This window comes from Neopsephotus bourkii, unplaced genomic scaffold (genome assembly GCF_033783945.1).
Source record: "Neopsephotus bourkii isolate Nb327-2 ecotype Australia unplaced genomic scaffold, CSIRO-AGI_Nbou_v1 NB_894, whole genome shotgun sequence".
NCBI classification, from domain to species: Eukaryota; Metazoa; Chordata; class Aves; order Psittaciformes; family Psittacidae; genus Neopsephotus; species Neopsephotus bourkii.
The window spans coordinates 3173072-3200094 of NW_026901388.1; the positions used below are offsets into that span (position 1 = coordinate 3173072).

At 40.0% G+C, this 27023-nt stretch overlaps 3 protein-coding genes across 11 annotated transcripts in view; 1 reads left to right on the forward strand and 2 right to left on the reverse strand.

Moving 5' to 3' along the window:
- TUBB6 (tubulin beta 6 class V) overlaps nt 1-27023 on the reverse strand; it is a 154381-nt gene that overhangs the window by 82726 nt on the left and 44632 nt on the right. The gene's annotated exons all lie outside the window — the stretch shown is intronic.
- MPPE1 (metallophosphoesterase 1) lies at nt 462-21808 on the forward strand. Of its 6 annotated transcripts, none has more exons than XM_061357439.1 (11): nt 462-605; nt 1357-1496; nt 12856-13236; nt 14079-14187; nt 15009-15112; nt 15711-15791; nt 17554-17662; nt 18561-18632; nt 18744-18866; nt 19758-19898; nt 21329-21808. In XM_061357439.1, the coding sequence occupies exons 3-11, from the start codon at nt 12962-12964 to the stop codon at nt 21509-21511; spliced, it is 1197 nt and encodes a 398-aa protein (XP_061213423.1). In that variant the 5' UTR covers nt 462-605; nt 1357-1496; nt 12856-12961; the 3' UTR covers nt 21512-21808. The 6 variants fall into 6 exon arrangements, with proteins under 6 accessions (XP_061213423.1, XP_061213424.1, XP_061213425.1 ...); XM_061357440.1 differs by lacking the exon at nt 462-605 and adding an exon at nt 729-855; XM_061357438.1 differs by lacking the exons at nt 462-605; nt 1357-1496 and adding exons at nt 5765-6259; nt 7752-7897.
- The window catches only part of GNAL (G protein subunit alpha L), a 194842-nt gene continuing 189263 nt past the window's right edge, over nt 21445-27023 (reverse strand). For all 4 annotated transcript variants that reach the window (XM_061357432.1, XM_061357435.1, XM_061357436.1 and 1 more), the window contains one exon: nt 21445-25034. In XM_061357432.1, coding sequence (XP_061213416.1) covers nt 24888-25034 — 147 coding nt within the window. In that variant the 3' untranslated portion in view covers nt 21445-24887. The remainder of the gene's footprint in view (nt 25035-27023) is intronic.

Below are 27023 nucleotides of genomic sequence, written 5' to 3' on the forward strand. Positions count from 1 at the left end.
TAAGAGACAGCCCGAGACGGGGTGTTTCTGCGCTGGCCCCAGAGGCTGAGGTGCACAGGCACTGTCAAGCTGACTCGGGAGCACCCACCGCGCGGTCAGGATTCCTCTCTCGGTGCAGGCCGGGTGGGAGAGTTCTACCTCAAGGGAGAGAAAACACGCAGGGGGAGCAGCGGTGTCCGCCCGGGGGCGCTGGCTGCGCAGGCACCTACCGCGCTGCTCCGGAGCGGGGGGAGAAGCCCAGCCCCGCAGGGCGCTGCCGTCGCCTCTCTGCTCCCACAGGGTGCGGATGGAGCGGTCGATGCTCCGCTTGCTGCCGTTTCCTTGGCAACGGGGTGGTGGTGGAGGTGGTGTAGTCAGGGCCCTTGACCGGGAGCGGTCGCTCGCCCGTGACGTTACTGTTTAGAGCCTATCCCGATGGGCTGTGGTTTCCTAGGCGCCTGCTTGAGAGCCGCGAGGCGGGTGGTGGCGGCGGCAGGCAGGCCGTGATTGCGGCAGCTTGGTGGGGACCTTTTACGGTTGGGTCCCGCGGGTGGTGGGTGCGTTCGAAAGGGCGCAGGCAGGCCTCAGCCCCTCCGGGCGCCCATGGCCCTGCCCTCCGTCCACAGGTGCTTGCAAGTGAGTGGGACCCGGATCGCGGCCGCACCGCGGGGCAGCCTCCTGTTCGCCGGGCACGCCCCGGCCCGGCCCGGCCCGGCCCGGCCTGGCCTTCCCTGCCCTGGAGAGAGCACGGGAATGCTCGGGCACGGCGGGTCTGGGCTCGGCTATGTTTGCTGTTACCTTCGCGTGCAGAGCTCACGCTTACAGTAGCTTAAGCGGTTTGTCGTTGGTAGCCTTCCTTCTGTTGGCCGAGTACCGGTCGTTAGCATCGGTTGTACTTGTTACGCTGTAGGTTAGGGCAGTGAAGTCCGTTGTGTTTGGGTCGTAGATGAAGTGACAGGTGCTGCTGGACGAGGTTCAACCACTGTGTAGGCAAGAAATTCTGGTAGTGCAGCTGTGGCTCAGTCTTTTGGCTTCTGTGAGATTAAAAAGAGATGATGTTTAGAAATGTAATTGAAATTTGTAAGTTTTGTGTATGATTTTTTTTTTTAGTACAAAACCAGTTAGCCTTATCATTCACTAATAAATTGCGAAGTTGCATTAGAAGCATTTAATACATATGTTAAAGCAGCTGTGTCTCAGTTCTTCCTGACGTTTAAAGCCAATTACTTTTTATGCTATTTTCCTTTATATAGTTCTACAGTTAAGTTAATCATAATGAAGCTTAAGGGAGATAATTTTAATGAAATATTACCAGCTTAATTAATACCTCATCAGAAAATGTCTTATTTTTCTTTTTAAAATTCTCTTCCTTTTCAGCTCAGTGATGAAAATGAAGAGTTAGTCAAGAAGTTGAAAAAACTGCATGTAAAAAATAAGGAGCTAGAAAAGAATCTGGGTCAGATCCAAGAAAAACTGCATCTACAGCGGTTAATACATGACTGTGGCACACACAGAGAGTAAGAATTGTTCTTTCTGTATCAAAAGAAAGAAGTGTTTCAGGATTTTTCATCTTGGTACTCTTCAGATGAATGAGGCCACACCTGGCCTGTGTATTCTGAGGGGCTGTCTGTGAACAGGATGGTGGAAATAGAGGATGCTGGAGGCATGTAAAGGAGCAAAGAATGACTGGGAGAACTTGTAAAAGTTTGTTGTTTTAGTGAAAGAAACAGTTTTAATGTCAGTAAGTTATATCCCTGCTTAGCCAACATGCTATCTCTGTTTTACTCCAGAGTTTTAAATCGTTTTTATACCAAACAGTAGTACGATAGGTAAAGTGCATCAATACTGTTTAAAAGATTTGGAAACCAGGAGCTTAGGACTTGAAAAACTATAGTGCTAGTGTGTTGGTGAGTGTCCTCCCAGGATTTGAGTACCTGTTTGCACAGCTTTCAAGTTTAAATTTTGGTGTAATTGTGGTTCTGTGTTAAAACTTGTGTTCTAAAATCAAGCTGAAAAGTAACTTAGGCTTTTTCAGTTGCTTTGTTTGATCCAATTAAAATTATAAAATGTGATTTTTATTAAGCTGTTTTGTTTATTTCAATTAAGTGTTCAAGTTCAAACAGAAACCCATTTGTGGCACAAGGGTGAATACAGGAAGGATCTTATTCTAGAGGGTGACAGTGTCAGGTGAGTTATTGGAAAACTGCTTCTTCACAGAGGTAAATATTCTCCATAGGGTAGAATATTTTCATGGTTGTCAACTGAATTTTTGTTAACTGTTATGGAAGCGGCTTTCAGCCTTTGAAACAACAGAAGATTGTTTTATTTGCATTTTAAAAGGAAGTAATAAATCTTAGATTAAACTTGAAACTAGGAGTAAGCAAAGAACAAAATGTATTTCTTTCTCAAATCCTTCATTTAAAAAATTTGAATGAGCCAAGGAAGCTCTGTAGTGTGTGTGCGTGCACATGTGATCTTTTTTGCAGATTTTTAACCTAGTAATTTCTTTCTGTATTTTGTTGGTGATTTCTTAGCTCATGTTTTTATAGCTCAGTTTTATGTATGTATAAAACCTATAGGATGGTGCTGTTTTCAACATAAGCTAGATAAGTGATTCTAGTTTTCAGTCTACTTGATTTTCATAAGTGAGCCACTACTTACCATTGTTTGCCAATTAGTGCTAGAAATAAACTTTCTTAATGGCTTTTTTGATGCAAAAGATACTTTTTTGCTTTGAGAAAATACATATTGAGACATTTTAACAGCTGGGTATGCTAAGTAAAATGTTGGCCCATCTCACTATGACTTGATTTTGAAATAAAGAGGCTGCTCCATTCTTTAGAAAGTTACTTTGTGTCCACTTAAGAAATGGGCTGTGACTCTCAAGAAGATAGGCAGTAGGCAGTCCCCACTGCTTTTGATTTCAAGCACCCTGTTTTTAGGGTTTACTTTAGGTGGTTGTAGAAGGCCCTTCCCCCTCCCCCCCCTTTTTTTTTTATTTTTTTATTTTTTTACAGTATGCCAGGCTCTCTTTGCAAACCTACATAGGAAGGCTGGGTGTTTAGCTCCAGGCTTGAACTGAGTGCCTAACTAGATACTTATGTGGAAGAAATCCAAGTTTCTCTTTGAATCTAGTGCTGGACCTGCTTTGTATTAGGTTGCACTTGGATAACCTGACTTAGCTTTTTCTTCTAGCACCTGTTTGTATGTGATTTTACAAAGCTGTTCTGTACTATTCTGCATTACCATCCTGCTTGTGGTTTGTAGGCATGACCTAGTATGAATGCCAGCTCTTACCTGAATTCCTCATAAAACAGGGAAAATGTCATGCTCATCAGTTACATTACAGGCCTGATATATGCCGTAAACTGTGGTAGGAAATTAATGTAGCAGAACTTGATGCAATATATTATCAAAGGGAAAGATAATACCCTGAAGTTGTTTATTTTCCATTGATTTTACCCCCTCGCACTCATTTTCTTATACATTTCTTTCACTCGTATTCTCACACTCACACAGAAGCAGTGAGATGTTTTGTGCAACACAGAGAGCTGGGGATGCTGCCTCATGAATCCTTATCATGAGCTCTTGATTGGTGGTGTTGTGGTTTAAGCAAGAAATTAGGCTCTGGACAAACTGCTTTATTCCTTCAGGAGTGGTCTTTTGCTATTCCTGCTGTGCTAACAGGGAGAGGAATGACCAATGTGACATGCTGTAAAGTCATTGCCACCCCTCCTGTCATTAGTGTACAGGTCTTCCATCGACGAGTTATTTGTACTGTTTAATCAGAGTGTGGCCATGTGGGCTGGATGGGAACAACAGGGTCCTCAGTGTGGCTGAGTGAAAGGGATTCTTTGCCATCATACAGACCATTCTTTCTAACTCTTGCATTGCTGGCTTTTTTTCTGGTGCTTTCGCTTTCTGTGTTGCTGATGGCATTTCATTCACACCCATCTTAAATATTTCTGTTACAAGCTGCTACAGTACAGCTACAATCAAAGTAATTTCTATAGGCCCTCTAATGCTTTTGTCATAAAGGATGCACGTTTTCATTGGCTTTTATATTTTATTGCAATTTACACATTTCTTCTGTTTTAGTCTGCTTCAAATGTATAATGAGCTACAGAAACGTTACATTAAAGAAATCAAAACAAACCAGGAGCAGAGGGAAGCAATTAACAAGCTCACTGTAAGTAGAATTTGTAGGAAATGGTATTGAGTAAGCCAAACTTAAGCTTTTAGGGAGACTGGAAAATGATTCTTACATTTGTAAAATGAGACCATGTTTTTCTTTATAATCTTTCTTTATTTCCTGTGTCATTGAGATAACGGAAAGTAGTCTGTAGTTTCCTTTGAACATGAACTCTGTCACTGGTCTGTTGCTGACAGCTGTGTCCCCTTTTCTTGCTTTTTTCTTTACTTATCTACCTACCCCTTCTAACTGTATATGTATCTTCTGACCTCTTTTGTACCAGCCCTTATATTTTTCTGTGTTTCATAAACTGATTTATCTTAGAAATCCAGCATTAAGCTAACCAAATGAGGGCAAATAGTCTTCTGTTAGGTAGCAAGATCTGTTGGCTTCATAGAGACTAGCATCATAACTGGAGCAGAGTTAGGGTGGCATGGCTAAGAGTGGTTCAAGAAGCTTCAAGCAGGTATTGCCTCTTTAGGCATTAATGGAGCACTACAGCTGACCAGTCTAATTTGCTCTGGGGAGCCTGCAATGTGTTTATTTGCTTGTAAATTAATATTCATTGTAATTTGGATTACATGTACTTTTTCTTAGAAGTTGGCAGTCGCTGCCATAAAAGTACGCTTTATCCCGTGGAAAGGTTCAGTATCTTTGTGCCTGTACATTTATATTGCCTTGCAAGCATATGCTCAGCATCAGATTCTTTTAAAATGCTTTTGTATATGCAAAGCTTTACTTGCTGTATTTTTTTCCTCCTTTCAGGCCCTTTGGATGAATGTAGTTTTAAGACAGCAATTAAAAGCTCTAGGTTTGCATCTGGGCAATGTTTCCAGTTGTGTTCAGTTGAACGGTGTTTGTTCTATGCATTTTAAAAAAAATTTAGTTTCTTGACAGATCAAAATTGATGAGCTAGAGCAGAATCTTCGAGAGCAGAAGCAAAGAATTGAGCAACTAGAACATAAAAAGGTTTCTTGGAAAGCTAGTGCTGTTTCTGGAAAAAGAAGTCGAACTCCAGAAGGAGAAGTAACATCTCCCAGGGACATTTCTAAAAAGAAGGAACCTTATTGCAGTAAATGTTTAGGTAATGGTACTTTTAATTCTGATGATGTTCCTTCCATTATGACTGTCAAAGATGCATTTTGCTTCTGATCGAGAGGCACACACACCAGGGGATTTCTTCTGCTTTAACCAGCTACATCTAAAATGTTTTTCCTTTTTGAAAACCTGCTGTGTAAAAGTAGCATCTCATAACTAATATCCTCTCTACGGATCCAGCCCTGCATTTGTTTGTGATAAAAATAAGTGTTTGCTGCTTTTCTCTTTTTCTGAAATTGGTATGTTGGTGTAATTGTGGGTGGGAGTGCATGGCTCTATTTAGTACTATTTGTTATTTATTCTAGTAAGCTGTATCTATGCAGATCTCTTAGTGATAACGTTTGCTGTTCCCTTCTTTGGTTTTCAGACACTCATACACAAAAGAACCTGTTTTTAGCCTTAAAATCTGGGACAAACCCAGACAATGCTGGTTTGAACATGTTCTTCCTCACATAAGTAAATCCACAAGTTAAGGTGCAATTCTGTTCTACTTCAAAGCATAAAAAAGAGATAGAAGAGACAGTATAATGTAGGCATAATTTTCAGGAAGTGTGCTGTCAGCAAGAGCTAATGTGACCCTCTCATAAGTCAGGAAAAGTAATTGAGGCACATGATGTATGTTTTGTGGATTTTTAAAGTAGAATAATGCCACATTCTAAGAATCTGGCAGATTCACATTTTCCAACTGACAGATCCTGTTACCCTTCATAGTACCTGGGAGCGTGTTGGGCCGATTCTTAAGGATAAATCACTTTCTGAAGAAGGTACTTTAAAAAGCTGAACCATAATTTTCTAATACAAAATGTAGGCAGCTCTTTAGCTGTAATATGATTCATATGAGGGGGAGGTTGACTGTAATGGTTGAAGTCTATATTTTTTTATTTGAATATAGAGCTATTGTTGAAGGAGATTAAAAAGCTGAAGAAAGAAAAAGAGAAGTTATCTACAGAAAGGAGAGCACTAAAAAATCAATTAGCTGTATTAGACAAGGTAATTTATTTTGGGACAAATTTAAGAATGGGTAATTTTTTAAACAAACCAAACCTTTCTTTCTGAACTGAAACTTATATTTAGGTTGAACCTATGTTGTTATCAAGAAAATGCATGAATTTATAACATTCTGAGAAAGAAATGGAAATTAATGACTCCTTGAAACAAGAGGAAGAGTGTAATGTTTTTGTTTTTGTTGTGTTTTAAACAGGTGTGTATTTTCATAGTGTGTTTTTGTTGTGTTTTAAACAGGTGTGTATTTAATTATTTATTTATTTGTAGTGTTTGCTTCCTTCATTAGAGGTCAGTTGCCTCAGGTCCTTACAACATTCAAATTACAACTCTTAGTAATAGGCTTAATTCCTTACAGCAGACATTTGCAGAGATAATAAAAATATTTTTTGAATGATCACTTTTGACTGATCTCCTGTTTCGTGATGTCGGTGAGAGGAAAGCTATTTTATTACTTAAACATATCAAAGTTATGTCTCTGTTAAAACTGTAAGCTTAAGGAGGGCAGAGGGGAGTGCTTTGAAAAGGAACAATATGAGAAAGTGAGACCACGTAGGCTGACGTGAAGTTCAACAGGATTTGGATTTTTATGGCTTACTGGACTGTCTCTTTATAGTCTGTGTACCCTTATATACTGCTCTTTTTCATTCCCTCCTTTGTTGTAAATTGTTTTTGTCTGAGCCCGTTGAACCTGTTGGATAGTGTTATCAATTTTAGGCTGTTTAATGCATCATCAATCTTACCCTTTTGATTATGTAAATCAAACTTTTTCACATAGTGTAACCATAAATAACAGATCCTATTCTGAAATAAGGTATTCATTAACAAAGTGTAGTTGTACTTCAAGTTCTAAATGAATACTAGCAAGTTACAAAGCAATTAAGGTTTAAAAATACTTTCTATCTTTCTAAGTCTAAATATGGTATCCATTTTTAAATCTTAAAACTACTTAGTACTGTCTTCTTCAGATGCTAACATCCTCATCGTTAGTTTAATCGCCTCATCACTCTCCTTGCTTGTTGCCCCTTTTGTATAATCTTGCAACTTTCAGATCTTCAGAGTTACTATTGTGTTACCTGCTACTGGCTGACTTCAGCACATGTAGCTATAGTTTTGCACAGACGAGTTAGACACGATTCCTTTGTCATTTTGGACTGTCATTTGGACTGCCATTTTGTAGCTTTCTGATAAAATAGCATGTTTTTTGTTCTCTTAATTAATCTTTCCTATTATTTGGCTGTATTTCTAAAATAACTTGAATTCTGCTTGTATCATGTGTTCAGGGCAAAGTTTGAAATTATTATGTAAGGTCAGAGTTGATTGCTGTGTCTTGTCATAGCTGTGTTTGCACAACTCAACCATATATTAATAAAGATACAGAAAGTGTCTTTGAACTTGGGAACAACTGAAATGCTGAGTAGCTGTTACTGAGAATGCCTTTCAGAGAAACTTTAAAGTGCCTATTTTTGGGTCTTTCTAGGATTTTTTTGAAGAGGTAGAAGATCTAAAGCATGCTGTACAGGAATCTGTGAAACTGAATAATCAGTATGAAAAGTGCTTGAAACAAATAAGTGTGATGTATGGACTTCCTTTTACAACACATTTGTAACTACTGATTAATGGCAAGTAGATTTTCCACAGTTTTTTATACTTACTGCAACATTTAAACCCACCATGGCTTATGTAGTATCACATTTTGATGGTATTATGGATTTAGTAATATGATCTTAATATGACAAGCTGCTCTGGAATGCTTTTGTATTTTCTGCCTGTGATTTTTTTGCTTATGTGGTTTTAAAATAAACTGTGGTCTGTATAACTTCAACCAAGTTTCAAAACCTCTCTCTTTCACACTTGTAGAATGGGTCCATTGCAGGAGGGGTTGTGGGTGTTTATGGCAATATGATAAAATCTGAGTATTTTTTTGAACAATTTCCCAATTTAGCCTTTTTTATAAACTATATATGATCAAAGTAGATAAAGATTTGGCAGTCCTTGTGAATTGCAGCTGTAAGGATGTGCCAGTGCAGACACAAATTAATTCTGTCTTTAAATTATTACAAACTTAGGGATTTCTTAAAAGATCTCTTAAAAAAGATCTCTTAAAGAAGATCTCTTAGAAGATCTCTTAGAAGATCTCTTAGAAGATCTCTTAGAAGATCTCTTAGAAGATCTCTTAGAAGGCATTTCTTAAAAGAAAAATGCTAAATCCCTGCTTGGAGATTTTCTTTAATCACAAAAATAGGTTAAAATTTGTGGATGAGGGAAAGATTTATGGATTAGAATTGGAAAGTGTGTTCAGAAAGATGAGGCAGAGTTGTCTCACAGTATCAAAACGATTTATCAGAAGCCCTTATTAAAGAGTGAGGTATTTGAAGTGCTGAAACAGAAATGCAGAGAGTCACAGTTCACAAGGTAGAAATGTCACATTACTTTTAAGAATGAACTTGGAATGATAAGAGACAGTTTCTAGGTGCAAATATACCCTGCAGAAGGGAAACCTTGTGAGATGTGAACCTAACTTGTTTGTTACTGCATTTTGCAAAAGTTTAACATAGTTCCATTATAGAGCTATATTTGCCTGTACCTTTGTGACATTCTGATGGGAGAATTGAGGGAAAACTTTATTGTGAGTTTAAAAATACTAAGCTTGCTTATAACCCAGTACAGCTTCTTTAGCTTACTAAAAATACTTGCATGCTCATTACAGATAGGACTAGAACTAGGAGTAGGATTAGGATTCTTGTATCCCACTCTGTTAGGACAGTTTTATGTAGTTGCAAGTTAATGAGTAAATGGGCCTCAAAACATGAGGTGTCTAAAGTTGCATATTCCCTAAGTAAAAATGAGGGTAAAGCTCCAGATGTACTTGTTTCCTGGTCTGGGTATAGACCATTTTGTCAGTTTTCCCTTGGTTTGTTCTTGGCTCACTTGTAAATTAAAACTGGATAATGTTCTGAACAGAGATGGGAAAGGGAAAGAGGAGCGATGCAAGTCTTTGTTGCCAGTAAACTCGGCAGATGAGAATCAACAGAGCAGTGTGTATGATGGAAGTATTTTTAAATGCAAAAATGTATCTAATATTTGATAGTAAGCAAAATAAACATAAATGATGGAGGAGAAAAGTACCAAACCTTTTTACTTTGAGCACTAGTCACTTGAGTATTTTTTCCCCACAGTTCTGTGGTATATAAATTTATACTTCTACTATGCTTAAACTTTGGTGACATTATTAAATGAATCAGTAATTGACCACAGGCTGATCTTTAAATATAGGTGAGGAAGAGCTGAAGGTTATTTCTCCCCTGCCTAAAGAATGTATGTACTGACTGAATACAAATTGTTGTGACTAGCACAGTGACTTTCACTGTTTGCCATTAGAGTATTTTCTCTGCCCAAACAATTTAAAGTGTAATATGTTGAAGATATTGATCTCAGCTTTGTGATGAGCTTTTAAAACTTCTAAAAATCAGCTTTGAGTCAGGCCAGTGCCATGTATTTAGAACAAGAAGCAGTGAAAAGTCTTTCAATCTCTTCTCATAAGTGAGATCCTCAAGCTCTAGTAAGAAACCAGGTTCTAGTCTAACCTTAGTAATCAACCTGTGAAAGCAGGAGGAGTAGCAATGTGTTGTGCAGTGACATGCTGAACCACAGCTCCATCTTGCAGTGTGCATGCAGTCTGACAGCATTGTTTCTGACCTTGCCATGACGCATGAGAGGGTGTGAGTCTCTGGTCTTTGGGTATCCATATGGAAGGTTTGGGTTACTACTGCATGTGCTTGGTTTCTGTTTAAACTACTGTTATGGTGATGTACAGCCATAATCGCGAGAAAAGGGGTCAGCTGGGATGCGAGTGGCGCCGGGCTGGCAGGTGGCAGAGAGAGGTAGGCAGGGACTTCTGTCATCCAGAAGTAAATGTCTTTCAGCTCATTCTGCATCACTGACTTCCTTTGGTTTCATTTTCATTTTTTATCTCTTTCCTCTTTTTTCTTTCACCATCAGGAAAGCTGTAAACATGGGGTGCAGATGGGAGACCTCTGGCATCTTCCACATCTGTGGCACAACTCCCAAAATAGTAACAGCTATGTAGCAGAAAGGCTGGGACAGGGAATGTGTGTAGAAATGACTGGCTCTATGCTTTTGATTGTGTCAGTTGCTGTTTGTGACTTCTGAAAATGACAATTTTGCCTTGAAGATATTTTTATTTTCTATTAATTTCAGTTTTCGGGTTTGGTTTTTTGCATTTGATGGAGTCATTTTGTTTCTGAAGATCTGTTTTGTTTGGTTTTTTTTCCTCCCCACTGATCTGTAGCGCTGGGTTTTGCTGCCTCTGGGTGTTTGAGCAGCTTCTGAAGAAATTTGATGTGTGAAAAATGTAGTGAAAAGCTTTTAGAGAATGCATAGATGCTGATATCAGAATGGCAGGTTTTATTTGTGTTAAGTTTTGTGTAGGTTGGGAATCAGAAGAATCATAGGGTTTTTTGGTTTTAGAGTTTTGTTTTTTTTATACATGCCTAATCCAAGTTAAAAAAATTACTGTCATTTGCTGTTCAAATTAGTCCTGTTTTTGTTGGAAGAGTAGACAGGCTAGGACTACCAAAGTCTACTTCTAAATTCTGGGGTAGGTGCTGTTTGTGCAGGATAAGGCCATAGGAATTTGTGTGCTTAGTTAGGAATTTACATGTCTCTTTGTCCTTGTTGCTGTCTCTGTTGAACGGATGTTTCTGCTTTAATCTCGCCTTGTGAGATGTACAAATGAGATCTTGTTCCTTTTTATTGCCAGTTAAAGTGCAGATGAGATTAATATTAAACAAGTTAATCAGCCTTTATGTGTAGTTCTTCTGTGTTGTGAAATTGTGACGTCTGGCCAGTGGCTTTCTCCTGCTAAACAAAGTTTAGCTAGAACTGAATTGCATGCAATTAAGTATTAGTCATGCTAATGCTAAATAATGCATACTAGAAATGTTACATGATGCAGACTAATGGTTCTTTGTCTCGAATAAGTACTTTGTAGCGGTGATATGGGACGCTCATGTTTGAAAATAAGGGGCTATTTATCAAATAGATATCTTGGTTGGAAAAATAAGATAATAATCACATGCCTGTTTTTGATTTCCATGGGACATCAGTCAAACGGGCTAGGGCATAGGACAGGAAAGCAGTTTAAGTTTTGTCTGTGTTTTGCATGTAACTGAGACCAGGATTTTAGAAAAGATCTATGATTCTGTGTTGTTCAGTAATTTCGTCCTAGTATTACTAACACTTAGGGTCTAAATGATCAAAGGTACTGAGTATTCACAGTTCTAATCAGAATTAGTTCAGATGAAAATTGGCTGCTAATCACTGTTTTAGTGCTGTGTTCAGTAACTGCTAACATCGTGGATATCAGTCCTATGTCAGAATTTCTCTGTCGTAGAAAGCAGAATTGCAGTCCCATTCTTGGGCGGGGGACAAGACTTTTCTTTGTGGATTTCTCCAGAAGCTGGTTCATGTGCATGTGAAGTAACATCTTTATAGCTCCCCTGGAGTCTTCTTTACCATGACCATGCTACAGTTTACCTTTAAAAAGTGGTTCTTTGGAGCCCTGAGAGGGTGTGTGTTGAACCTGAGTAATATTACTTGAAAGTAAAGAGCTAGTATCTTGGTCCACTTGGGTGTGATACTTGTTTTTCTTGTTGCCACTTACACTGTGAAAGTGTGCTTCTGCCAAGGACTGTAGAAGAAACAGAACTGTGCAAGTGTGGGTATTTCCTCCCTACACCAGAAATAATGAGTTTCTGTTTAATGCCTGTAAACAAGAGAAGCAATCAACGAGCCCCGTTACAATTGTGGCTTATCAGAGTGAAGAGATATGTTTTGGATTAGCCTTTAAAATGACAGAAAATAATATTGTAGTTTCAAAAGCCAAGTTCCTTGTTTGGGTTATGAACTGTCCAAGGTGGAAGAAATCAGTAAACACAGCAAGCTTACCAACTTCAGCTTATTTTCCCCATATTTCTCTTCAGCTATACAGTTTCTGTTTCTGAGGCTTAGATATTGTTTTTCCCTTGTCAGAAATGAGGCAGCATTAGTTAACTGGTCAGGTATCCATGCATGGATTCCTGAAAAGCTCTGGTAAACTTGTATGATAGTAAATTGCTTTTGGTTCTTTGAGGTTATTACAACGAGCTGCATTAAAGGTGACGATTGCATTGATTTGATGTAGTCATGTTACGTGGTTTGTGCCAGAAAGTGGCTGTACATGGCATTGCCAGGCTGGTATGCATCCTCATGTTCTGCTGCTCAAGCTAAGATCTGTCTTTACCTGCCTGTGACCCCTAGTTACAGTGTTTTCACTCTCTAGTTTAAAAAAAAGCATCATGCACCAAGATCCAGGCGGGCCCACAACTGGTTGCCTTGGTCTTGGAAGGAGAGAGTACAGTTCTGTGCTCAGTGGTGTGGCCATTTGTGTACTTGAAGGAGAAGACCAACTTTGCTTTTTAGGTTAATTTAGCATTTCCAAATCTAACACTGTAGGCCTTACATGGCAGCTTTTCACAGGGAATGCTGGCTTAATGAATACTTTATTTTGATTTTATCTACAGAGATTCTGTGCTGATGTGAAGCCCAACATGATCCTTTGACTAACCCCTAACATTTTCACCTGAGAGGAGAACTGAACCATTGGGAAAGTCTTATGCCAGTACTGCAATGCTGAGTTCTAGCTCAACCACTGCGAAGAATCTTCTTTTAAAGAAGAGGCTCTGTTTCCTGCTGAAACTCGTGTGCTATGTCAGCTCAGTGTTCATATTCTGTGAATTTTTAATTTATTACGTGGTAATTTTTCAATGCCAGTGGCCAGAAGTGAAAAGTGGAGCTCATACGAGTAAAAAAGAGACTTCAACTTCAGTCCTAAAGGCCATAATTCTAGCTGATACTCACCTACTTGGTGAAATCAAAGGACATTGGCTGGATAAACTAAGAAGGTAATTATTTTTTTTCTTTAACAGTCTCCTGGTTTCAGAGTTTTTAATAGTAGCTAATGGAACAGATGTTTAAACTGATGTGGTGTTTGTAAGAAGTGTGAATGCTGCCTCTGACTTGCCCATTTGGATCTGTGCTGCTGGGTAATAAACCAGTATCAGAAAGGTTAATAAATGGGGCTTACTGAGGCAGAGGAGTCTTGAATGTTCAGGTAGTATGTGGGTGTAGATGCCAGAGGATTTTTGATGGGTCAGGAAGTCTTTTCCAGTATGTCACTGATAAAATGACTTAAAAATGAGGCATCCAAGATAACTTGGATATCCTAATTGTTAATACCTTTAATTGCAGAGGTAAGGAAGCTGGTAGAAGTTTGTAGCAGAAGAATCGGAGGCAACAATGCCATTTAAAACCAAGGATAATCTAATCCTATGCCTACAAACCCATGTTTCTGTTAGTCCAAAAAAGAAAAAGCAGAATACTGACAGAAAATACTAAGTTTATAGTACAAGGTAAACATTATAAACTTTTGCTGCAGAAACGATGGCATGGTTAACCATGAGCAATAACTCACTGTTCTGATTAATTGCTGCTTATGGAATTGTAATGAAAAATAAACAAGCTGGTCTTACTTCTTGCATGAGGTGGGCCTGTTGTATTGTGGCAGAAATACCCACCAGGTAAAAGTCACTGACTGTACTTAAACCTCATTTCTAAGTATGTAACTTGAATTTCATATTAGCACTCTCAGTGTGGAGGAGCCATCTTCCCATTCCTGCCAGGCTGTTTTTGTGTGTTCAGAGTAGAGGATCCAGTGGTGATGTCTGGGTCTGCATTTTCCTTTCAGGGAATGGCAAATGGAGAGGTCTTTCCAAACTGCCTTATGGTTACTGCAGCCAGATATTGTTTTTATTCTGGGAGATGTCTTTGATGAAGGAAAATGGAGCTTACCTCAGGTATGACATCAACAGCTCTCCTGTTTCAAAAAATGAGGATTTCTTGAAGGAAATGGATGACACAAGAAAGCAGAGTAGGTATGCAAGGCTTTGGTTAGTATTACTACAATTGTCCTACTGGTAGAAGACGTTTCTGGTGTTTTAGTCAGAAGTGGAAATGTTGTGATTCTTCCTTTGTTCTTGGTAGTGTCTTGACACATTTTCCCCTCAGGAAACTTGCAAAGTGTAAACGTCTCTGTGTGCGCATCTATGCTACATACCTGTGTTGGGCTGAGTGGCTGGATGCCAAGTGCCCACCACTCTATCACTTCCTATACGCATCTGGATGGGGGAGACAAAATACAACAAAAAGGGTCTAGATAAGGACATGGAGAGACTATTCACCAATCGCTGTCATGGGCTTGGGGAAATTAATTTATTACCAATCAAATCAGAGTAGGGTAGTGAGAGACACAAAGAAAGTCCAGGAACACCTTCTCCCCTCCTGCACTGACCTTGGTGTCTGCAGGGCTGTTCCTCTTGCATATTCACACAGCTGCAATTGCTGTTGCCAGGGCTATTTTCCTCCCTTCTTAAATCTGTTATCCCAGAGGTGGTACACGTTGCTGATGGGCTCAGCTGTGGCCAGTGGCAGGTCTGTCTTGGAGCCGGCTGGCATTGGCTCAGTTTGACACAGGGGAAGCTTCTGGCATCTTCCCACAGAAGCCACCCCTGCAGCTCTTCTGCTACCAAAACCTTGCCACACAAACCCAATGCAGTATTAGTGGTCCCCTTTGGAACTGTTGCACAGCATTAATTTCTCCATTTGTTTTTTCATGCAGGCATGGGCAGATGATGTCAGGAGATTTCAGAAAATGTTTAAGTTCCCAGCTTCTACTGAGCTGGTGGTGGTTGCTGGGAATCATGACATTGGATTCCATTACGAGTAAGTCTTGTCAGTGAAAGGAGTATGCAAGTGCCAAGAATGAAATGTCAACATGTGTACAGTAACAGGTTTTGTGTCTGAGTAACCTCTTGTGTGGTTAGATGGAGTGGTTTTGATCATAACCAAATTAGAAGGTTTTGTGATTTAGAGCAAGACCTTAAAAGGTATCCATCTGTGCTCATACACCCTAGGAATAAATTTCAGAACAGGTTTCAAGCTACTTTTAAGCTTCTCTGAGCATATGTGAAGTTTTCTGAGCTGGTCTTTCTGCACTGGCAGAGAAGCTTGGAAGCTGTTTTTCCTTGTGTTGGGCCTCCTTGTCAGAGAAGTGCTTAGTTTGAGCATATTCCCTTTCCTGATAGCTCGACACAGAAGAATGTAAATGCCCTGCTTGGCTCTGCTGTACTTCTGTACCGTTGCTGTACTTACACTGGTGGGACTGGTGTTGGAGCATCCCTGTGAGTTATAAGCAAATGAATGTGATCTAGGTGATGGAGCAGCAAGCTGCACAAGTGGTGTACAAACTCTAAAGCAACTGTGTCAGATGATTTACAATGCCAGTTTCTCACTTCAGTTGCATTTTTGTTCTGTGACACAGAATGACAACTTACAAGGTAAACCGGTTTGGAAAGGTTTTCAACTTTACTTCAGGAAAGCTAATAACTCGAAAAGGAATAAAGTGAGTATATTTGCTTATTTATTTTAATGTTTAGAGTCGTGATTTGTGAGCTAGCAGACCAGGGTGATGACAACTGGAAGTGCAATTTCTAAAGAAATAGTATGAGGATGCTTAACTTAGAGCCTTTATTTTAACTTTGTATCTAGCTCATGATATGTTAAACATGAAACACTTTGTACAAACGTACACTTCGATATGGAGTGGAAGCTGTACTTTGAGCAGGGTAACTTGGAACAAACCGTTTTCCATGGAAAAACTGCTGTGGAGTCCAGATCAAATTTGCTGTTTTACCTTTTTACTTCCTTGCAGCTGGTAATGACCCATGGCTGTAAACAGAAGAATAGGATTCAGTAAAGAAACACAAACAAATCCCCTCTGTACTTACAAGTCTGCAGAATTTAACTGAGTAATTTGGGAACATAGTTGGTTGTGCACAGTTTCTCCACAGGGTGGGGTAATAGCGCACAAGCTGGTTTTAACGTAGGGTACACTGTGCTACAGAGCGTAGTTACGTCTCTGTGGCTACAGTGCCTGCCCTCTGCCCCTCTAGTTGGCTGTAGATGGGAGGCAGGAACTCGATAAGGGAAAGCTGTAGTGGGTTTGTGGAAAGGTATTTGTCTTTAAACCTCAGATACATGCAGAGTGGCAACAGGTCTTCCCTTCATTTGGCAGGTGTGCCATCAGGTTATAATGACTCATGTAAATGTAGGATTCAAGACCTACAGGTTTGCACAGGTTCCCCTAATTAAGCAAGCATTAAGAATATTCTGAACAGGTCTAGAAAGGGTGTGGCATTTTAGGAACAGCTTTGTGACTGCTCAGTGTAATGCTGTTGTTTATCATGCAGATGGTGCAGGGTTCCCTGGAGATGCATTTCAGCTGTTTTAAATAATATATATGAAGGAATATCTTCATGTCCCCTCTGATAAAACAGCGCAGGAGAATTCTTGCATGCAGTTGCTGACTGTATGTCTGGTATCATGTTCATTAACAGATGAGCTGCGTTATTAATGAAATATTCCTAGATAAACTATTTTACAACAAACTTGTGGTACAAAATTTGCTAAAAAAGAATTGACTTCTTTTTAGTTTTGACCAGCATCTCTTTAAGTGGAAGCATTCAATTCCTTTATGTCAATAAAACATACTGAAGTGGGAATTTAGCTCGGGTCCTGAGTGATGAAACAGGTATGAATCTTGTGGCACAAGTTCTAAATCGATTAGAAATGTAAATTGATTACAAATAAAATCCTGTTTCTGTGTGAGACACCACAAAGTGTGAAACTAAATTTGTTCAGGGGAGCCAGCCACATGCAGTGTTGTTTTGCTTTTCAGTTGTTCTGAAGAAACTGAATGTTGAAAATTACGTCTCTGAAGTCTAAAATGAGTGTGGGGAGAGAAGCAAGTTCTCTGTTCCTTCAGAATTCAGCTTAGTGGCTTCTAACGTTCCACTAGAATGCCACTTAAGTATTTGTTATAATATAAGAAAGATCTTGAGATGTAAACAGGAAGCCTAGCATATAGTATGTTGTGCAACCTGATAAACAACTCTTCATAAAGCAGCCTACCAGGTAGAAAACCAGCTACAATATGGACACTCAAAGGAGGATTTACAGTATGTGGTCCCAGAAGCTGTTCTGTTGAGCTGTGCCTGACTTTGGAATACTTGCATTTTATGAAGTTTATCCCACACATGTGCATGAATAGCAAATGCTTTCCTGTCTTCCCTGCTTCCCTTTGCCCACTCCCTGGTATTTTCCAGCTTTGTCCTGGTGAACAGCGTAGCCATGGAGGGCGATGGCTGTACTCTCTGCCGTACCACAGAGGCAAAGCTTGTGGCGCTTTCTCACAAACTGAATTGCTCCCAGCAGGTAAGGGTTTATTAAAGATCCAGTTATAGCCAGCAGCTTGGCTGCTGCAGTGGGAATACTGATACTGCAGCAACAGTCAGCGTGTAACTAAGACTCTCCTGAAAAATTAATATTCACATTGCAGCTTGCTACCAATCTTCTCCTCATTTGCCTCTTAACATTTTTACCTATTAACTAACTGTGTTGCTTTGCTTTAATGCTATTAACTTCCTTGTCAGTGCTCCCAACAGAGGGTGTCATTTCCTTTGTTCCAAGGAATGGCAGAAGTTCTGTAACCCTCCCTTTGACTTACAATACGTACCAATCCCTGCATTTATATTTATGAACGTTGCTCCGTTTCGTATCTTTCAAGCTAGCCTATTTTTTTTTTGCTTTTCTGATTCAGCTGGAGTTCTGCCTTGATCTCCTGGTAATATTTTAATTGTAGTATTTTTTTCATCAATTCCAATTGCTGTTTGTATTTCACTCCTCCTCCCTTTTTCATAGGCTGACTGGATGCACAGTAGGCAGCATGACTGACTGCACTGGCAGTCAATCAGGAAACCAGCTCCCAGTGGAAAAATTGCCAGGCTCTTAACTGCTGTCTCTTGGGCTGCCCTAAATTTTGTTTGCTTTTGTTTGTGCAGTGAGATTCTGCTGTTGCTTCCTGCATTCAGGAAGACTGCAGCCGTATTTACAGCATATACAGAAAGGGGAATTAAAGCATTTCCCTTTCTATCTATAGCAGAGGTTCTTAAAACTTTGTACAGCAGACAGTGTTTAAACACTGTATTGTGAGCTGATACTGCTTTTTGTAACACACCCCACCTCCCCAAATGTAGCTGTTGTTTAATTCCCCTCCTTGCTCCTATGGTACACATAGGTGAAGACAATATATATGGATTTATTTGATTCACAGAAACCGAGTAATTCCAACAAAAGATGCAGTGATGTGGAAAAGCTTCCAGCTTCAGAACCCATCCTTCTACAGGTGTGTTAGAAGTGGGGTGAGGCAACAGTTTGACATGGTTTTAGCATATTTATTAGTGTTCCAGAAAGGCTGGCTCATTAACAACTGATCCTTGCTTTGAATTTCTCCCAGCATTACCCTCTCTATCGGAAAAGTGATGCTGAATGCACTGGAGAAGATTCTGCTTCTCCAGAGGAGAAGAACATCCCATTTAAAGAGAAGTATGATGTCCTGTCTCAGGAAGCATCACAAAAGGTTTGATTTATTGGAAACCTGAGTATCAGTGGGTGGGGGACACAAGTGTAGGTATCTATAGATTAAAGCATTTTGGAAAGGGTGCTAGCTGAGACAAAAGAGACCACAGCTGCTCCTGCTCTAATGAGGCTTTTGAGAGGGTGCCTGTTAGAATTGCTCCCCTGAGGATCATGGCCTTGATTCTGCTGGGTTTCCCAGGTGCAGGCCATAAGTCCCAGTGCTCGAGTAAGCCTGCTGCAGTACTGTCCCCTCCAGTTTAGCATTTTGTGTTTATGTACCGTGTAGATTGTTGATGGCCTCATCTATAGAGTTTGTGAACACTTCCAGGGACGGTGATTCCACCACTGCCTTGGGCAGCCTGTTCCAATGCCTGATTCATTGAAGAAATTTTTCCTAATACCCAATCTAAAAACCTCCCCTGGTGCAGCTTGAGGCCTTTACTTCTTACCCTGTCAAGTGTTGCTTGGGAGAAGAGACCAAACCACCTCCTTGCTCCTTTCAGGTGTAAAAAGTGATAAGGTCCCCCCCCCAACCTTCTCCAGACTAGACAACCCCAGTTCCCTCAGTACTTCCTCATAGTACTTGTGCTCCAGGCCCTTCACCAGCTTTGTTGCCCTTCTCTGGGCCTGCTCCAGTACCTCAATGACTCTCTCGTAATGAGGGCCCCAGAATGTCCAGTATTTGGAATGGGGGGGCAATGGGTATGATTAATATTACAGTATCAACACACACGTTACTGGAAATCAAAAGTTTACACAGAACACCTTGGAAGAATATTAGCATCGCCATAATTTCAGTCTGTTAGAAGGAACAAAAAAGCCTTTAAGCTCATTTTACTCTTTTTTTTTTTTTAATGACTTAATTCTTGTGCTTTACCCTTTTGTGTTCTAGCTGATATGGTGGTTTCACCCCCGTTTGATTCTCAGTGGCCATACACACAGTGCTTGTGAAGTGCTGCACGCAGGGAAAATCCCAGAAGTCAGCGTCCCATCATTCAGTTGGAGGAATAGAAACAACCCTAGTTTCATCATGGTAAGTTTGAAGTTGTTTTTATTTTTGTCAGATAACTTCCATAAATAAATCAACATGGCAGTCAGCTGGAATTGAACTGATCCTACCTGGAAAAACAAAAAATAAAAAACTGCCTACCCACCCAACCCACTCCGTACACTGCATCCACCTCAGAAAGTCCATCTCTGGGAGCCACATCTTCTGTGTGGTACAAAGCAGTGCCCTTAAAGATCTAATTAGTATCTGGGTACAAGCATCTAGCATTTTCTTATAAAGAGGGTGCATTGTAAACTATTGACTTGTAAAAATATTCAGTATTGTGCACGGAACAGTAGAAAGACTAGTTTGGCTTGGTTGGTTTACCAACTATGAAAACAAGACCATCTCCACCTCAAACTCTCTCTCGCGGTGACGGCGGTTTCCAAACTTGTGCATTAAACCGCTTCACAGGGTGAAAACGTTTGTCACATGCCAATAGTCTGCCTCCTCCTTTCAAATTCACATTTTATACAGTGTTGTTGGTTATGCTCTCACAGGCAGTTCCAGTGCTCTGTATATCCTTAAGAGGTAAATCAATTAGTTCCCCAGTTCAAAAACAAAACAGAACTCCTAGAAACTTGGAGTAAGAAGCAAAACCTACCATCTGCTTACAGCGTAGTCTGTGACTCGGGGGAGGAAATCTTTCATGTATGTTTTTTCTACTGCTGTTGAGTTTAGGCTGCTTGATACACAGATAACCCCAAACTTTTAAATTCATTTTATGCAACTGTTAATACTTCTTGTTGAAAGTAGTTCTGTTAATTCCATATTCCTGAGAGTAGCTGCCTTCAAAACTACACATGCTCTCTGCACACACCAGACAGCGCATCTTCACTGCAAAACAAGAGGTTGGCTAATTAAAGTTGCATCATCTTCACTACTCTTTTCACTCGGTCTCACTCCGTTGTAAACTTTAATTTGAACTGCAAAGTCAAGCCAAAACCCGATGGAGTTCTTTGTCGTTGACGTTCGCGTTCATAATTTGGGTTAGCCAACGTGGTTTTTGCAGCATGTACTGGGTAGGAGGAGGGTCTGGAGGGAGGAAGGGGCACATTCACAAAACCTAACTTCAGCCTGGGAAGGCTCCTTCCAGGTGCATTTACAGCAGCTAAAGTTAGGCTTCTCTTGAAGGCAGATCAGATGAGGAGCCCAGCTCTCTGTTTACGCTAGATGGAATAGAGGGAAGATTGGCCCCTGGGCTAATGTTGGCCTGGTGACTATTCCAGGTAGTGCCCAGCACCACAAGGTACGGACTCTTCAGCCCCCTGGAGAAGGCACTGGTACTAGGAAACTGGCCCCAACCCTTACCACCCAACACAGAATTTAGAAATTGGAGAGCTGACAGTCGTGGTGTTTACTCCTGTTTCAGAACCACTGTAACAGCAAAGTGACAGTCTTCATTTCTTTTCCAGGGCAGCATAACACCGACAGACTTCTCCCTCCAAAAATGCTTCCTTCCATATGAGAGCAGAGTCTTTACTATATACTGTGCAGCAGGTGCTCTGCTTGTAATCCTGATACTAGCTCATTTTCAGCTTCTCACTCCACCATTTTATTTTGCTCAGCGTTTAATCAGTAAGCATAAAGCAGTATGAAGAGCCAGACATCTGCATTCAGTCACTGAAATACCAAAGCTGAGAACAGTCAAACATCAGACTATATTCATGCCAGCAAATGACCTAATTTGATTGCTAGTCTGAAGGCAGGTTGCATTTACACATACCATAGAAGTCCTATACAGCTGATATGACTACTACAGGATAAATAATTAACTGAAATGAGCGTTTCATGCTGTACAAAAATACTGTATTCGACAATCAAATGAGTCCTTTTCCTGCTATAATTTTTGTATCAAATATGTATATTAAAAGTGTAACTGTACATTATGTAAATCCAATAGCCTCATCACTTGTCTGCACTAGTGTCTTACCCTGGTGGAGGCTCAGTCCTGCAAACTGGAAATGTTTCTCTGTTTTATTGCTGCATGGCCCTTCTAATGTCATACTCCTGTTTGTTAGGGTCAGGCAGAAACTAGATACATCAGCGTGGAGAGATGTGGATCTCCGTAACCTTTTTAGGATGTTGTATGTAAGGGACTGGGGTTTGGGACAAGAAATCTTCCAGTTCCCGATACATTAAGTTGTTAGCTGACTACAATTTGCAGTTATCGTCTACCAGACAACAACAGGAAGAAGCTCATGGATCCAGTTTGCTGATACACTTGAAACCTGCTTAAAAAAAAAATAGGGTGACACCTCAAGCTGCTCTTTTTAAAAAGATGTGCTATGATGAGCTTAAAAAAAGAGGGCCCTATTGCATCCCAGAGATTTGTGTGGTGAGGGGCCCTCCTGTTGCCGATCTTCTGCAAGAAGGAAGGTCAAATACAGCTGCAGTAACATTATCCTATGCCTTGGCCCTCAGTCTGTGGACAAACAGGGATAGGAATGCACCGTATTTTGGATTCCTGCTGGGCTGCCAAGTTCTTTTCACTTTAGAGTCACAATTTGAACTGCACTAGCCCCTCTGCGGGGAGGCCGAGGTCAGCATCTTCACGTGCTGGGTGGGAGGGAAGATGTGACAGACCTACTGCTTCTCCCCACCCGCCCTAGAAGAACCAGAGGGACTGTTTCACACCAGGACCAGTGTTCCTGCTGGCATTCCTGCAGAGGCTGGGAGCTCTGACCTGAACTCCTGGATCAGGGCCTGTTCTAAAGACAAGACTAGTTTTTGTTAGTCACTCTATTACTTTCTTTGGCATGGGAAGTGAGAAAATCTTTGCTTTTGGGAATTTTATTTGTTATTAGTTTATTCCACCCAGCCTGTTGCTTTCTGGAAATTATCTGATGACTAAATTGAGTGGACAGATATCAAAGTATAGACATTTCTGGGAAGAGGAAATGGTCATAGTATCTAAAATGGGATTGTTTAGCATCCAATAGAAACAAGTTCTCAATTCACTTGTACTCTGTATTTGAAAAGGTGACTGATTGGGGTTTATAACTAATAGCAATGCTTATACTAAGAAGTTAATCAAACCTGCTGATTTATATGCCAATGTGGGGCATGTGTTTGTTGTTAGCTCATAATCTCTCCCTAAATTTAAAACAAAGTAGGGGAATGGTCCGAAGTGTGGTAAAACATTCTGTAAAGTAATGTAGTCTAACACTTCTCTAGGTTTCTGTTATTGCAACTGTAATTTTAGACATTTGTACAGGTTATCTTGGACACAGGAAAAGTATATAGTCACAGACATAAAACACCTATGTATAAAATATAAAGCAGTGTTATAGTTACTAAAAAGGACATGCCTTATTGCTACAGCAATTCTTGCTTTTATATATTGTACTGTACCACAACTTGTTTTGAGAATGTCATTTGCATAAATTATTCAAGTTTGAGAAATAGTCACACATTTTGATTCTACAATATTTAAAATAAAACACTTTTCTAATGTGTCTCTTTATTAAAAGAGAAATAAAAATGTCATCTTGTAATTCTCTTAGGCCAGACACAAGGGTTTATACACCTGTTTTTAGGGTTTTTTTTTTCTTCTTTCTTGCTATTTACTTGCACAATGAAAGCTGCTGTTGGTACAAAGATTGAAGAGCTCTATATAATGGTGCTTTACACATTCACAATCGGTCTGTGCAATTGTGAAGTTCTATGAATGACCGAAGAATTACCAAACATATTTTCTAAATCGAAAGGAAAAAAGAAGAAACAGAAATCCTTAGTTCCCATTAAAACAACACCAGGTTGCAATTTGGACACTCGAATGAATTCCAATGTTTTAAAGCTGAGACTTCAAAAGAGAAAGGCATGTTTGCTGCAACATCCGGTGACTGTAATACCTTACTTGGAAAGGTAAGTGGTTAATTTGCATAATTTATAATTTTTATACTAAAGAGCATTTTTATATAAACCAGAAAAAAACCCCTAAACTCTACAGATAAAGTTCTTACCTCCAGTCACTGCTGCAGGTAAGGTTGACATCAAGCTGTACAGCGCAATCAAAAACATACTTACATCTTAGCTCATTTTACAGGTACAGCCATAATCAAGGCACAAAGATCTTCTACAAGTATTTTTCTTCAATAAAGTTGTACAAAATAATATTACATTTTACAGTCTGTACAATATAATAAACCAGCAGTAAAACAAAAAAATATATATAGGGAGAGGACTGTTGTCCAAGAATGATCTGAACTAAAAGGATCATTTGTGGACAGCACAAATAACATAAGTGAGGGTGGTAAAGTTTCTGCCTAGATGCAACAGGCTGAAAAGTAGCTGTAATTCAAATGCCTGAGGTGTGCAGAGACACTTCGCTCCAAAACCCCAGAAAAATTGCTTTGTCTTCACTTTTCCTCTCATTATCTACTCTACTTCCTGCGCCAGTAACGGCTTAAAAGAGGAGGTCACTTTATCAGTTGACCTGCAACTCAGAAATGCTAAAAACTGTGACAGAGTAATAAATATTGTGGTGCTGCTACATTGTGTGTCTACTTCCTCAACAGTATTTAATAACCTGATACAAAGTGCATTAATCTTTTTTTTCACCCATCAAGTACTCTTCAATGTCACGTTAAAAAGGAAACCCACACAGAGGGATAAGCTATGACTTTAGTGTCATCCAGCTGACATACCAGTTTGCACTGATGATAACCTGCTGGAAAAAATTTAGCAGGTCACATTCAGTTAAAAACACAAAACCTACGGGAACAGAGGTAGCCGAAGGGCTTAGTGGAATGACGAAGAAGTGGCATGTCAAAATAAAGCACAAAAATAGTCCCCAAAAGCATGAAGGAAAACCAACCCAAACTTGCTTCAAATCAGCTTTAAGGTTAAATAATTAAAGTAAACAAAGTGAAGAGACTGACATTTCTATAGTATATTCCTCCACCCTGTGTGGGGTAGTATCAAGAGTAAGGAGCAAAGAATTTAAAACCACAGGTTCCACGGTGAGCCCCCTCACAAGAGTTCGTACTGGCGGAGATGCATCCTTTGAATGATGTCTCGACAGTCGTTGAACACCCTGCGGATATTTTCTGTGTCCACTGCACATGTAAAGTGGGGGTAGCAGTAATGCCGGCCGTCTCCACTCGCCGTACTTATCCTCTGTGGGAAAAATGAAGGGAAAATAAAGGGTCAGGTGCCTTGCCATGAGAAGTTTCTATACATTTATGGAGTACAAAGAAACCTGGAAAACTCTATATACAGATTATTTAAATAAACAAAAAGCAGGAAAGGATGTGGTGTGGTCGAATGTGAGTCACAAATATGAAATGAAGACTAAAAAGGTTCGGGATACTACTGCAGGGTCAGTGTATTAGTACCCTGTAAGAGCCACTGACGCTCTCATCATCTGCCCAACCTCTTACCATTTGCACATCACTGTGCAGCTGACGCGTGCTGCTGCCAGCAGCACTGTGGCCTGCCATGCAGCTGTCCCAGGAATTATTGTTTCTTTCTTTTTTTGGTGTCATCATGTGGCAAATTTCTGTGCTCTGGTTTTTAAAGCAGCGACAGAAAACTGAAAACCAGGAGTGGCAGCGAACAGCATCCTTCCACTTCTGGAAGCGGAAGGTCCCTGACATTACCTTCACTCCGAGCACTCACTAAGACTTGGTACCATTACTGAGACCAGAACATGCTGGAATTACCACCAGAGTGATCTGATTCCCACAAAATAATAAACCACACACAAACCCAGTAAAAGTCAGACCATGAAAATTCGCAAGGCTGCTGCACACTCTTGTATGGTGCTAACTTAAGTCTCCAGCATCACTTCACCCGTGGTTATCTTGTGTTACTATAGGACTGATAAATATAAATCCCTTCTAGATCATTAATTTGAAGGACATATAAGGAAAGATATATGAAAGTAGGTCAGTTCTTGAGTTAATGATATTTATAAATACTTTTCCTGATTTTATTACAAATTTTACTGGCTGAACAACAAAACACAGTGTTTTTTCTCTCTCTGGCTACACTATGTGTTTTTTATACAGTGGTTTATTTTACATGTAGGATTGACCTTTAAAATACCTCCAGCTACAAATATGCAAAACTACAGACATTTAGAGGCCATGATTTACATTACTAGATCCACAAGAAATTACAGGTTTTTCCAGGCAACCTCAGTAGCATTAGATATTCAACACTAATTCAACAGGGGGTGTTCCATATGTATACTAACAATTATTTTCTCCTTACTAAGCTACATTCAGTTCCTAGTTCAAAGCTTACCCTCATGCAAAATGTTAATTCAGTAGTGTGTTCAATTGATGGGTAAGTTGTTCAGACCATACTTGAAGCATGTACAATAATGAAACAAGAAAAAAGGTTGCTGCAATGGTGGCAAAATGCTGAAACTCTGTTAACATGCAGTTACACACTGAGGGGCATCATACTCCCACTCTGATGAGCTCTTTCTAGGACTAAACATTACATGCTGACAGCGAGGGGCAATGTATGAACGCCCTCAGTGCCACCTACATGCGGGCAGTAGGGAGCACATCACTCTACTGACCCCACCCCACGTTCCCTCTTTTTCTTGTGTTTCAGTAAAATAAGTGTTCTTTCACTAAGGTCTTGTGTTTGTCATGCCCTGATTCCACTAATGTAGTAAGTTGCTCACAATGTACAGGTGACACACAATTACATGTAAGGCACGCCAAAGGTTGTATTTTCAAAACAGTAAGTTTTTTTTGGTCCCAACAGCACTGTGATTCTCCCATCTTAAGGTAAATGCAGTATTTTCACCCCTACTCAAAATCCATTTTGTACAGTAGTGTTACTTAGCACCCATTCAGAGGGAAATCGTAATATCCCCTGGGATACTGCTAAAACCTAAAGCTGCACATCAATCCTGAAATCAGAAGCTGATACATTTTGCCCTCCTCATACTCATATGCTACTGTGCACCAAGAGCTGTTGGAAATATGTTTATATTAACCTCCTTCCAAAATTCTTCTAATTACATGCTTTAAATTTGCCAGTACCAGTGCCCACAGCCAGGTAGAGTTTTAATATGGGCGCAGCACCATGGTAGTGATTTTCACACATACCTACACCTTATGCAATCCCACTACCATGATAAATGAA

Coding starts and splice junctions, on each gene's coding strand:
- MPPE1 (XM_061357439.1), top strand. CDS start 12,962: ATGCTGAGTTCTAGCTCAACCACTGCGAAGAATCTTCTTTTAAAGAAG. Junction 18,867..19,757: donor CTCAGGAAGCATCACAAAAG/GTTTGATTTATT, acceptor TTTGTGTTCTAG/CTGATATGGTGGTTTCACCC. Junction 19,899..21,328: donor ACAACCCTAGTTTCATCATG/GTAAGTTTGAAG, acceptor TTTCTTTTCCAG/GGCAGCATAACACCGACAGA.